Genomic DNA, 14,151 nt, shown 5'->3' on the forward strand with positions numbered 1-14,151 from the left:
TTTCTTGAATTTTAATGATCGATGATAATAATCTTGATTGGAATCGTTAATTGGGTTTAGAAGTTTTATACATTCTTTTATTGTTATATGTATACCTATATGTACATATGTAAGAATGTATGAAAGCGATTTTAACTTTTTTAACTTTTTTTTTTAATAAAAACATTCGACCATTTTGGTTGGTCCATCCATCGATCATGTCTTTCACCAGCATCCTCCGTAATCTATAATCCGTAAGTTCTTTAAGCCGAGCCATATTTGTAGATTCGCTGATGTTCCTTTTCGTCGAACGCTTTACATAAATTTGATATAACTTTTCAATATCATCCCCAAGGAAGAGGGATAAGCCAGGAAAAAGATGCGTCGTAGTTTTCGTAAAAATTTTCTCACGAAGTGGTGAATATATTTGGAAGTCGTCATAAAAAAGAAGGTCGAAGGTTACCACACGAAGATTCTATTTCTGCTATCTGGATATACGTTAAAAGATGTGTCTGTTCTCGTATTTGGATGATATCTGTGCCTTGACGACGTGAAATATATATGTATATATGTATGTACGTAAGTACGCAAGATAAAATAGAATGGAAGTGCGTGTAACGTGGTTTCCGATGTCTAAACGCACGACTATGTTTCAAGCGGTTAGGTACTATAGCTTTCGTAAAAGCTACTTTATACAACGCATACCACGAAATACGAACGGGATCGGAGCGAAGCATAATATCCTGTCTCCTATATCAGAAGATATTTGTGCTCCCGTGAATTTCAGAGCTGGTGTATCGGTTTATTTTGAAAAAATGCAGTAAAGAAAAGGGAAATGAAATCCACAGTTTAAAGTGTACTATATATATATATATATAGTACACTTTAATAACTTTTTATATATATATATATATATATATATATATATATATATATATATATATAGTACACTTTAATAACTTTATATATATATATATATATATATATATATATATATATATATATATAGTAGTACATATTAAAAATATAGAAAATATAATTTATAAATTCGTTTAACTATTTGAACATTGTCAACATATGTACATATAAACATTTATTATATATATGATATTTATATATTTATATTTGATAAATATTTCTATATAATATTTGATACCATAATTAGTATTTCGACTACATAAGTTCATTGTTTCAAAATGTATTTCATGACATTGAACATTTATCGTACATAAATATGAGGGATGGATCGAACTAACTTTAAAATTCTCACCAAGCGAATAAATTTTCAAGGATTTTCGGTGAATGGTAAGAACGAAAGAACGAGACCAAGAAAGAACGTCAAGCCCGTGCTCATGTATATCCCGAGAGAAAGAGGGAGAGTGAGAGAGAGAGAGAGAGAGAGAGAGAGAGAGAGAGAGAGAAAGAGAGAAGGAAAGAGAGCTTAGATAGATAGCTCTCGTTGATACGAGTTTAAACGTTCTTCAATGGAAAAAGTATCGAATCCTTGGAAGAACGACGATAACGATAGGTAGATAAGACCTCATGGGATGCGATCGTAACGCAAAAGTAAAGAAATTTATTCGTTATATTCATATTTATTTTTATTTGTCAAAGAAAATTTGACAGTGATAGCTTTCAATACACTTCGAGGTATATTAGAGATTTAGATAAAGAAAAAAAAAATGAAAAAGAAAAAGTCCAAAATAAATATTGCTATGATGATAACGGTGAAAATAATTAGAAATTAAGATCAATTCTTTATAATATATAAATGAAGAGAAATAATGTCCTCAAAAAAAATGAAAACACATATCAGCAATAATCGTTAATCACTTTAACATCTGCAATCTTCAACGTGTTCTACGATAAAAATGAAATTGTACGATAGTGGTTGAACATCATTGTAAGAGAAAAATTGGATTATCGTTCTCATCGAGAATCTCGAGTAGTCACGTACGTCGTTTTCGCGTTCGCGGCATATAACGATCCTCGTTATAACGTTTGTGATGCAAAAGGGAGGACTTGTACTTTGTCTTCCTTTCTCTCTCTCTCTCTCTCTCTCTCTCTCTCTCTCTCTCTCTCTCTCTCTCTCTTTCCTTTTCGTGCGTTCGGAAGCTCTAAAGTTTGTTGAGAATAAGAAATATTTATCGAAGAAAAGTCGGCACTTGTGGAAGCGATCGATAGATCGATATTTCCTTCTTCGAATAGCAATTTGTACGTCTTCCATGCGTAGAAGGTCTCGTCGTTGTCATAAATCTTAAAAGAAAGAACTTAGGAGGCATTCTTCGTATTCCCCAAAGATGTTCCTCATCGAGCCGTCATATTTTATAAACATTCTTTTAAGTGGATCTAAAAGCACCATTAAGTGCTAAAAAGTTAAAATTATGTTCACACGACGAATGTGGGTCAGTGTTGTTATTTTTTCAGTCGAACGTGTTTTACGTATATATGTATGTATCTATATGTGATACATATTTAACATAGACAAATTTTTCTATTGCATTAAATCAAAATGAAAAATTGAACAAGTATAAAATTGTTATAACTTGAATAAGTCGTTCTAACATTACTTTTTATAATATTCACTGTTCTATATAAACACATAGAGTTTCTCTCTTTAATTCTTTCCAATTTTGTTTCCAAAAGATTTATTATCCAAACAATTATGGGGAATAATGATGTTATATTTCGTAATAAAACAAAATGTATGTCGTACGAAAAATATTTACTTGTACACACACGTTTATATACGTATAACATATACATAACAACCATTATTATGGACAAGTTATCAGGATGTTAATTGGTCGAAAACGTAATTACGTTGATTGAAAATATATATCAATGAATGGGCCTGTTGAATGTTGTTTCGTTTATTACTCACTTCGTATAATAATGTGGTAACTTGCGTGATAGCAAATTTATCGAGAATTTCGCTTCGATTATACGTATGTATATATATACATATATATTATATATATATATTATATATATAATATATATACATATATATTATATATATATATATTATATATATATACATATATATTATATATATATATATATGTATATATATATATAGACACGTATAGTTGATTTTCCAGTCTGTCAGTTAATAGTGTTCTAGGAGGGTTAGTAATACTCTCTTCTGTTCGTTCGACGTGTGTTCTCGCTAACACGACGGTGACAACGATGAAACGCTAGAGAACTACGATAATTACGCCTCAAGATCGTTGCTTCGTTATGTATTTTCACATTTGCTATTAGTCTCTCTTTCTCTCTCTCTCTCTCTCTCTCTTTCTCTCTCTCTCTCTCTCTCTCTCTCTCTCTCTCTTTCTCTCTCTCTCTCTCTCTCTCTCTCTCTCTCTCTCTCTCTCTTTGTCAATATGTAAATGAAATATCAACAATAACAAATAGTGGTCTTTATATAAATAATAATGTAATAACGAACAGTGTATTCTAATTTGAAAATTATCATAATTGATTTGTCAAGCTTACAGAGCTTCATTAGCACTTTATGTTATTCTTTATTTTAAAGAATTTTTTATTTTAATTACGACTTTACTTTAAACGTTTTTTTTCTTTTTTTTCTTTGAAAATATAAATATTCAAATTAGTAATAAACTAAATGTGTCGTTTTCATTAGAAATTTTTTATTATATGTATATTTTGATCGTAAACATAGCTCAATAAGTAATTTTCTCAAAAACAATCACTAAAACTTGGTCCTTCTATAAATTATATCAAAATTAAACGGAGATTACGAAAATCAAATGTTTTAGTCTATGCAAAGTTCTAATACATGTAGGATACCCACGTGTCTGCTCTAATAATACCTCATTACATAGCAACATCGTAGGAAACTCTGTTTACGTAAGTAATTATTAATCTCGGTTTAATTAAACTTTAGATTGATATTAGATTATTTAAAATACTAACGGTAGAACTATTATTGTTCCGTTCGAAAGTTTTCTACTTTTCGTTTAATCCGCAAATAACTCCAATAATCGTAATAATTAGATGGAAGCTTGAACTTTTTAGAAACATTAATGATTATTGGATAGCTTTTTGCTCATGTAAAATAGATTATATATAGTAATCTTTTAAATTAAAACTATCTAGATCGAATGATTTTATTGTATCGTTTATCTGTTAAGATCGCATATGTAAGTAGAAAAGAGAGGCAACTATATTGACCAAGTATTCGCATTGTTAAGAGTGATGCACCATAAATTCTTGATAAGTTTGACATAATACCGCACGAAAACCTTGTGCAAGCTTTCACGCAAGACGGCTATACACGCGATGTCGAACTTCCGTGGAACTTCTCTAACTTAGTTTCATGAAAAGGATTTAACCTATGTTGAGGTACTATCTGAATTTACGGTCATTAGTATTTAGCAAAATGAAAGTTAGAGAATGTTTACTATATATGCCGGACGCTCGAATAATGTGAAATTTTTTTCGTAAAGATATCTTCAATTGTAATACGATTTAGAATTTGGTAATTTTAGTATAAGATAAGATAATTTTTGTTAAATATCCGAGCGTGACTACAAAATGACTTATATTTTAAATGTAAAATTTAATGCTATTCGACGTCATCGAAAGTGATTTCAAAATATAAAAAATCATTCATGTTATGTTAAGTATAATTGATTTTCATATGAATCAATTTCTTCTTTGAATTCATTCGAATTCATTTCTCAATCGACAAAGAATCTTATTTCTGTAGATAAAATACTTTTATAGATGATAGTTAAATTACATTGTTACCTATGTATCGTATCTCTTTCTTTATTTTTCCCTATCCGTAGATATTATCCGAAATGTAAGATAAGTAATAGTTAAAATATTTTTAAGTTCTCAATATTTTAAAAACATTATCTTCTGTTGGTAAAAAAGTATAAAGTTTTACGATTTATCATGAGATACATAGGATACATGTTACCGACACAAATCCAGTAGATTTCAACATGGAAATATCTAATTTTACCAACGTTATCGACAGTAGGTACATTATTAACAATCGATAATATTATTAACAATCGCTAACATCATTTACTGTTTTCAATATTTTAGAAACATTTTTTCATTTTAACAACACCTAAACAATTTAGATTAAAATTATTGCTATTTTACTATACGTATAATTTTGTTAGTTTTGTTTTTTCTGATTTTAACAAGCTTTGGGATTATAAAAACAATATATAAAAATGAAACTACATGGTGTCATTATTATTCGTAGCTCTTTATTTTATGAGATCGCGAGTGGATTTAAAAACAGTTTATTCATCCATTTAATATTTTCAAGATATCGGTAACTCCTTAAGAACGAAACTTATTGCGAAATATTTTTTTTATAACTTTCATATTTTTACATTTACATTTCATATCGTTTCGTACATACATACATATAACTTGAAAACGTTCGTTCGGTCGCAATTTTGAACGTTTTCTTACGGTACAATGAACATTTTATCTTATATACAAGTTCCTTACATATACATTTATACATATATATATATATGTATATATATATGTATATATTTATAATATCAATTAAATCATCTTCACGGAAATTTCAAATAATACTGTCATTTTTCACTCGAAGTACGTATCGATTTGTCAAGATCGTTTTTCCTTTTCAACGAATCTAACAATATAGTGAAAGCAGTTGTGTCCAAGTATTTATTCAACATTCATGTACACTCATTTATATTTAATTTTTCATATATCGAAACAATAATCTTAAAGTATGGTTATCATCGTCGTAAGAAAAAAATAATTTCAATGATTCAAATTATTCAAGATAGTCGAGATTTTCAATCAAGCCAGTGAAAGTGAAAGATGATGCAAATAAGTTTACTTTCTTTGAATGAATAATTATTGTTGATAGGAATATTTGATATGAGATTGTAGATACATTTAAATGATTTCCTCATATATTATATGAACAATTTTTTTTTCAATGATCACTGATTTACTTTCTATATAAAGAAAAAAAAAAGAAAAAAAAAGAAAAATATATATATATATATATATATATATATATATATATATAATAAAGATTAACTTTTTCAATTTTCACACTTATAATAACGTTCTTTTATTCACTTGCTTGATCGAGAAAAATCTTCGTAGCTGTATGACCACAGTACGGTACTTCGTTTTCTAATATCATGAAGTACTTAGAAATGTTAAAGGAAAGAAAATTGCGCGAAAATGAACTGTAGAGTTTAAGCCGTAGCTCTTTTACGCGAATGAATGCAAGTACATGCTTTCATATGTGTAACGTCGTATAAACGAAGAAACACGATTTACAAGGAATTCATTGTCAAAGTACATAGTATTAGAAGGACAGTTATTAAGACGAAAAGTTCGCCATTTCCTTCGGAATAATCGGTGCACGCTGCGTTCCATTGATCGTGATGAACGGCTGCTTGTTTCTCACCTGAAATTAGATTAGATTGTATCAATATATTTTTTATTAAAATATATTTTTTATATAAGACTAACACGATTGTAAGGATTAATTTTAAAGAGTTTATCAAGAAAGATATGGATCTGAGATTTCGCAGAATGGTGTTTCAGACAAAGAGCATTGTTTATCAAACATTAATAACAAAAATGAACATGAGAGCCATTTGTCAATGCTTATCATCTCTATATTTTTCTCTCTATTATTAAAAAAAGAAAAAAATCAAAAATGAAAATAAATCTAATCTCAATATCACTTATCGCTAAATAATTATTTAATCGAAGATGATTATAAAAATAATAAAAAAGAAGTAACATTTTTGTTATTTACTTTTTTGATATAAGTTCTTGAACAAAGAAATATAATATATAGATTAGACATACGAGTTCCCGTATAATTCTCAAAGCATTCTCTCTCCTTACTCTCTTATTCGATTCTTTTACGAGGTCCATTAGAACGCGGCTCCCGACTAAATAGGTTGCAGTCGCTTCGGTTCGACTTCGTCTCTAACGTGAAATCTTTACTGTGGTATTAGTTCGCAAGAATATCTCTTAGTATGTTTAACGACTTCTACGAACTATAAAGTTTTGCGATGCAAATATCCGTATGCCACGCTTCTTCTGAAGTAATCTCTCCTCTATTTCTCTGCACGTCCAGAATGTCGTATGAATAAAAATTAATTAACGTAAAAACTAATTAAAATATTGGATTAATATTCGTTATTAGATAAAAAGTTAATAAAGAGGAAAAAAGGAAAGGAAAGAAAAACTCTAGTAAAAAAGAAAAAAAAAAAAAACCGAAAAAGAAACAGAAAATTTAATCAAATTTAATCAAATTTACCATTAAGAACGTGAATGTGAACAACTGTCGTGCTGAATTGTCCAACGGAACAGGCATACTCTCCACTGTCAGTCTTTTTAGCTCGTTCGATATGAAGCTTCGTTATCACCTCCTCGTTCGATCTGGAAAATCCATTGCACCGAATATTTCACTTGCATAAAGATGTAGCTATATATCGTCACGAATGCAAACGGTATTCCCTTGTCGAAGTAATCGAGATGATTGTACGACTATTCTCGATCACTTTAAACGATAATACTATGAATTTGTGTATGTATGTCCGTGTCAGAGAAAATCTACAAGGTTGATTAATTCATATGTAATACAAGATAGACTTAATATTTCAGGTTAACTTTGAATATCTCCTGTTGAAACTTTTGTTATTTCAATTTACAGATGAATTCAATTTGACGTGCAATTATCGATAGGAATAATGCCATTTCTCGTATTCGTACTCGCATGTCGGAAAACTTGATGATGTGAAAATCATTAATATTAAAAAAAAAAAATATATGATGATATTATGAAAATAACATATTTTTAATGTAATCGATAGAGTATAATGTTTTCTGATTTGTACGGTTAATTATACTCACCCGTTAATATGATAAACGTCAACACGATCTGATAAACTCTCTCCACTTTTCCTCCATACCGGATGCGGTACTTTCGAGTCTGGACAAGACGGTCTTACGACGCACAAAAGTTCAATTCCACTTCCAGTTTTATAATAACGATCACGTAACTCGTGTCTGGCCTCATCGACAATTTTTATATCCGGGGCTGAAAAATATTGATAGGATATTTTGAGTTATTCTTGATACCTATCTATGTAACATTTCTCAAACTATTCGACAGAGGTATATATCTACATTGAATTTACAGTTTTATATGGCACAAAAATAAAATTTTAAGGGGACCATCGAACGATCGAGAACAATTTAATAGTTTCCATTAAAAATAGAATGATTTTATTCGAACATATCTCATTTGATATGGGTAATAGTATTCTAGTCATACAGTGGAATAGAACAGGTTATCGATAAAAAAAGGAAAAAGGAAAAATAAAAAAAAAAGAATGAAAAAAGTTATTATTGATATTTTGCTGATAATAAAAAGATTTATTCTTTCCAGATTACAATTTATAATAAATGAATTGTCAAGTTGATGTATTGATTTATAAAGTAGAAAAAAAACTTTTTAGGTAATATATAGGTTATGTACATACACGTTTTCTAGGATCAATTTATTCTGATTTTTCAAATATTTAGTTTGGTATCGATCGAACGAAAGTAATACGATCAAAAGATCAGTATTATTGTATCTTAATTGAACTTAGAGTTTCGCCGATGTCGAGCCGAAGAAAGAATGATTGATATTGTGTATGCGAGAGGCTAAAGGGATTTCCTTCGACGTATCTTCAAGGTCTTTTCGCGACAAACGATCTCATGGCTCCTCTTTTCCTCCAGCTTCTTTCGCTTACGACTCCAAATCGATGAAAAATGAGTGATCGATCGACTTCATGTACCTTTATATATGTATGCATGTACACGAGTATATTCGATGGTATCCTCTTTTCTTCCTTCAACGTCTTTCTTCAAAATTTCCTTCCTATTTTATCAGAAACGTTCTATAAAGCTTTATAAATCCTCTACCTTTCTTTTCTTTTTTTCGCAACGTATTAAAAAGTCGTTCGTAGAAAATTCTATACAACTACGATGAGAGAGCCAATACAAAAGAGATTTATTTAACATCGCTTTTTTTTTCTTTCTTTTTTTTTTTTTTTTTTTTTTTTTTAACATCGTATCAATTTATCGGTTCTGTTGCCTCTTAAGTACGATTAAAAGGATCGTTTTTATAATTTAAAGAAAGTCCTGATTCGTCCGATTATGTAAGTAATCAGCTATTTCTCTCTGTCCATACACTTTGAACGAAGATCGAAAGGAAGGAAACGGTAGAAAGAATGCTATAAAATACTAAACAGGGATTCGAGTGAATTTAAAGTTCTTTTTCGTTTTAAAAAAGTAGTAGAAAAAGTTTCTCGTCACTTAAACGGATTAAACGCAGGTAAGTTTCTCGCATTCTACTTGACGATGCAAAAAAAGTGAAAAGAAGAACGGTGGTGGGAGGGGGGGGAGGGTTGAATGTAATGTCTAGGAAAGTGTTCAGACCGATGACCAACGAACGAGAAAACTTTTAGGAGATAAATCAAAGGAAAAGTTATCGTTTCCGCCCGACCTTTTTTCCCATTGGAATGTCTAAACTCGTATTTACGAACTTGTAATACGGAATGCGACGTGTTCCAAGTATCTTCGATGATTCTCAGATCGGATCGAAGAGTCGAGATATCCGGCTTGTAATATGGTTGAATAGAGGTTTTTCAAAAGAAGCTTTTATTTGAGTATCGTTCCTTCGAAAAATAAAGAAAAGGAAAAAGAGATAGAGAATACGCTTTACCTACTTCTCCTATGTACGTGTGTGTATATATATATATATATATATATATATATATACACATCGTAGTATAGATAATAAAACAGTAATGCCAACACGTGGTTTGAAAAAGATTGACGAGGACAAGAAGATATTATTATTCGCTACAAAAGGATCCGATATAACGACGTTCATGGTACCATCCTCTCGCGATATTGTTTTTCGTTATTAAAAAAGAGATTGAACACGAGAATTTCGATTAAAACGTAAAACAATTTTTAATGATCATTTATGAACGAAAAAAAGGGAGAAAAAAGATGAAAGAAAAAAAAAAGAAAAGAAAAGAAAAGAAAAGAAAAGAAATATTTACAAAGTGTCGGTGAGCTAAAGTGCAACGTTGACGAGAAAAGGTTTAAAAAGGCGTTGTTCGATATATATATATATATATATATATATATTCTCAATGTTAAACATTCCATTTGAAGAAAGTACGACAGGTACATGTATATGCCATCAACTTAATCGACTCTTAAGTGATTTCAAATCCGAGTACCGATTGGTTTGAATAAATAAATCAAGGTTTTGCAAGGAACGATCCTAGGGAAAATCTATTCCCGTTTCATTGGTAAGAAGAGAATAATACCTTTCTCTCGTCGTTATGCTTCTTCTTTTGTCTTTTAAGAATCTATTCCCTTTTCCTAATTGCATCATTAAGATTTATCACCATCGGAAGTGGGTATAATGAATATGAAATTAAATGATTCTTCTGTTTCAAATATTCTTCTGTTTGAAATTCGAAGATAGAATGAAAGAACGAAGGAACGAAGGAACGTACAAACGAAGGAACGAACGAAGTTTCAAGAAAAAGGTTTCTTTATATCGACTGTATTATCTACGTAAGTACTTACGTTCCTTTTGGATTTGAAAATCGATTTGTTAAAACGTCTCGAGAGTTCGATATCGTAAAAGCAAGAGAATAATAGCAAAAGCGTATCTCATGTACTCCGAGCAAGAATCGGAAGTGAATGGCAAATTCTTGAATAAATACGGCCGATTGTAAAGTCAACTCCGAACAATGTTCACGGTCGAAAAGCGATATGTGTTCGTCCTCGATCACATTCATCGATCTTTATTCTAAGAAAGTCAAGCCGGAGGAATGTAAAAGCAAAGACATTATTTGTGTCTAAGATGGAATTTATTACGTTGAAAAACGTAACGACTTATAGTTTTAATTTATATCAAAGAAATGGACCTCTCATCGGAGGTTGTTACATCTTCTCGACGTATCTTTCTAGAAAATTTTATCTCATTAATATTTTTTTTTAAAGATAAGTTATGGAATTTACATCTGAACGAGTTAACTCGAACCTTAAACAAATTTCGACCTACTTATATATATATATATGTGTCATTGTTCGTGTTTCTTTGATATCGAGTTTCCTCGTAATTAAATACAGACAGATAAGTCAAAGTATCGTTAGTATAATCAAAGTTACAGTATTACCAAGAACGGTGACGTTCGTGACCAGCATTCTAGGTGGATGTGTATTCACTTGACAGATGTACAAGCCACGGTCTTCTCTTCGTACACCAGCAATCGCTAGTCTCCAGTTATTTGGATACTGGAAACTGACGCTGTACCTTGTGTCGGAAATGTGAGTCATGTTGCCCAGAGTTAGAAGGGAGCCCCAGTCGTCGTTTCGACGTACCCACATGACCTGCGATCGAAATATAATATCGTTTTACATACGGACCTGAGTTAGACATAGAATATCCGACGGAACTTTCCATAAAACTTTACTCCTCGATTAAACTGATCGATAACATTCTACAAATTTAATATTTCACTGATTCAATTATAGATCTCTACAATTTTCTTTTATTCTCATTAAAATAACAATAACGATAAGTTTTAAATCAATAATGATTTCTTTTTAATTGATTTTAATTAAAAAATAAATAAAATGTAATTAAAAACGTACTGAACATATTTCTTTTCTTCTTTTTTTTTTCTTTTTACCTTCAATTGCTTATCTATTAATTATAAGAAAGTAACTTTTAAATACTCACTTTTCTTCCGGCAAGCATAGCAACGCGACAATCTAACAAAGCTGTAGCTCCCAAATGCAATGCCACGTTTTGTGATCCATTGATTCCTTGTCCTTCCGCATTTTCGAAATAAGGATCCCAATCAGTTACACGGTGATGCCTCAATCGAGGTATCCTTAGTGGTGGCAATATAGCAGAAATTTCTTCTGAAATGATATATAATTATTTCAACTGTTTTCTGAAATATGAAATAAAATAAGAAATTATTTAATTCGAACCGTGTAATATTGAGACGAACTATTTCATTATTAATATCACATTTTTATTGATTGATTTATTTACAAAATTCAGAATTTATTTATAAAATTCCGAAGAAAAAAAAAGAATTTTCAATCACAGCCAATTTCCTTTGAATGGAACCGTTAGGTATTTCTCGTAAGATTAAGATGTACTATAGTTCTCTCTTACTCGTTCGCTTACCCTTTCTCTTTCTCTATCTCTCTTTCTCTCTTTCTCTCTCTCTCTCTTTCTCTTCCACTTGTAATGTTCCGAACAATAAGGGATAACGGGACCATCTACTGTCTCAGTACACGAGTAAAGCCTCGATCTAATTTCTCGGAGAGCACAATTTCAGTAAGATTTTCACATAAGCCATAGACATACGTCTTGCGTGGAAATGTTATACGCGTAGGCTTTCTTCTTCAGAAAAATACTCTGTACACATACATGCATTCACATGTATTATACACGTATATATATATACACGTATATATATATATATATATATATATATATATATATATATATATATATACAAATCTTTACGAATAGAAATTCGAATTTCGTTTCGTTAAATATCAATTTCAAGTTCTTAATTCTATAAGCCAAACAGATTGAATATTTCCACCCACACATATATATATATATATATATATACATATACGAATAAAAGTCGGTTTATTTTTAAATATAACTAGCCAAAGAAACAAAACATATTACATTTAGATGAAAATACGAAAGGAGCTTAAAAGTGATTATCATGATCATTTAGATTCAATCGATAGAGATTAACGTAAGTCATTAACGTGAGAAAGAGAAAGAGAGAGAGAGAGAGAGAAAGAAAGAAAGAAAGAAAGAGAGAGAGAGAGAGAGAGAGAGAGAGAGAAAGAGCACACAAAGAGGGTATATTCCTTCTATGAGAGCAGGTGCAGCCTCTTCCGAGTCAACGCGGAGCAATATCCGTCTGAGAGCGGTACGGGGGTTGAAAAAAGTCGAACTCTTGGAACGCTGGAGATTGTTCGTGAAGAGCCGAGAGAGATACTCGACTTGGTAGGTGGGAGTAAAAGAGGCAGGTTGCGAATTGAAAAGGACATAGAAAACGTGAGTGTAAAAGGTTGAAACGAAAAACGATAGAGAGAGAAAGAGAGAGAGAGAGAGAGAGAGAGAGAGAGAGAGAGAGAGGAAGAAAGACAAAGTTCTTTTCGATTAACTACCAAATTGAGCTTATATACATATATATCTATTAATTATTAATCTATGTAATATTCGAAGTTAGAAGAGGATTTATTTCACTCATTTTTGGCAAATGCGAGATGAGTTCAAAGAGTGGAAAAAGTTAAGTGGACTTCTCAAATACGGGAACCAGCTCGAGTGAAGAAAAACAAGCGTGGAAAAGCGATTCTATCTGTCTCTCTCTCTCTCTCTCTCTCTCTCTCTCTCTTTCTCTCTCTCTCTCTTCTCCTCTCTTTTTCTTTCTTTCATTCATTCTACTCTCAACTTGTTCGCGAAAAGTCTTTTTAAGAAGACCTAACATTGCAAGGTCGCTATTAAAAAATTATACAATTTCTTAAGAAAGAAAAGGGAAATTTAGTTTTTATTCTAGTATTAAAATATCACGCTTGTTAGGTGTTCATCTTTTAGACGACTTTTTTCATTGACCATTTTCTTTTTTTTTCTCTTTTTTTTTTCTTTTTTACTTTCGAACGTTTACGAAGCTACAAAGTGTCATTTCATGGTGTGTCGATTGATTTATAAAGGTTCTTCTCACGAGAGATCGATCACTTTTCGGAAGTTAGTTTTTGATTTCGTTCATGGTTTGCTATATTTTTATTATAAATGAGTCATTCGAAAATACCAATCTTCAGAATGAATGATCAATGAAAATTGTTAGATACGATTCATTGATAGCCGTATCATAAATATTTATTCATAATGCGAAGCCCGCGTAACAATGAAAATTGAAGGTAACAATTTGTATGTCAATCGATGTTATCACAAAACGAACGATTATCATTTTAATAATTTTTGATATTTATTGAACTCAATTGAATTAATGTTATTATAAACTAAATATATACATATATATAGAT

The 14,151-nt window shown here is 30.6% G+C and overlaps 1 protein-coding gene across 2 annotated transcripts in view; it reads right to left on the reverse strand.

Annotated features, from left to right (window-relative positions):
* Positions 1–6,104: 6,104 nt before the first annotated feature.
* Positions 6,105–14,151, reverse strand: part of LOC118446479 (zwei Ig domain protein zig-8) — a 43,122-nt gene continuing 35,075 nt past the window's right edge. The window contains exons 3-7 of one of the 2 annotated variants that reach the window (XM_035877155.2): positions 11,804–11,985; positions 11,238–11,451; positions 7,897–8,083; positions 7,301–7,422; positions 6,105–6,433 (exon numbers count right to left, since the gene is read on the reverse strand). In XM_035877155.2, the coding sequence (XP_035733048.1) occupies positions 6,300–6,433; positions 7,301–7,422; positions 7,897–8,083; positions 11,238–11,451; positions 11,804–11,985 (839 nt within the window). In that variant the 3' untranslated portion in view covers positions 6,105–6,299. Of the gene's footprint in view, positions 6,434–7,300; positions 7,423–7,896; positions 8,084–11,237; positions 11,452–11,803; positions 11,989–14,151 lie in introns of both variants that reach the window. The other variant, XM_035877154.2, reaches the window with a different exon arrangement.

This window comes from Vespa mandarinia, chromosome 9 (genome assembly GCF_050613455.1).
Source record: "Vespa mandarinia isolate Hongniang chromosome 9, ASM5061345v1, whole genome shotgun sequence".
Taxonomy (NCBI): Eukaryota; Metazoa; Arthropoda; class Insecta; order Hymenoptera; family Vespidae; genus Vespa; species Vespa mandarinia.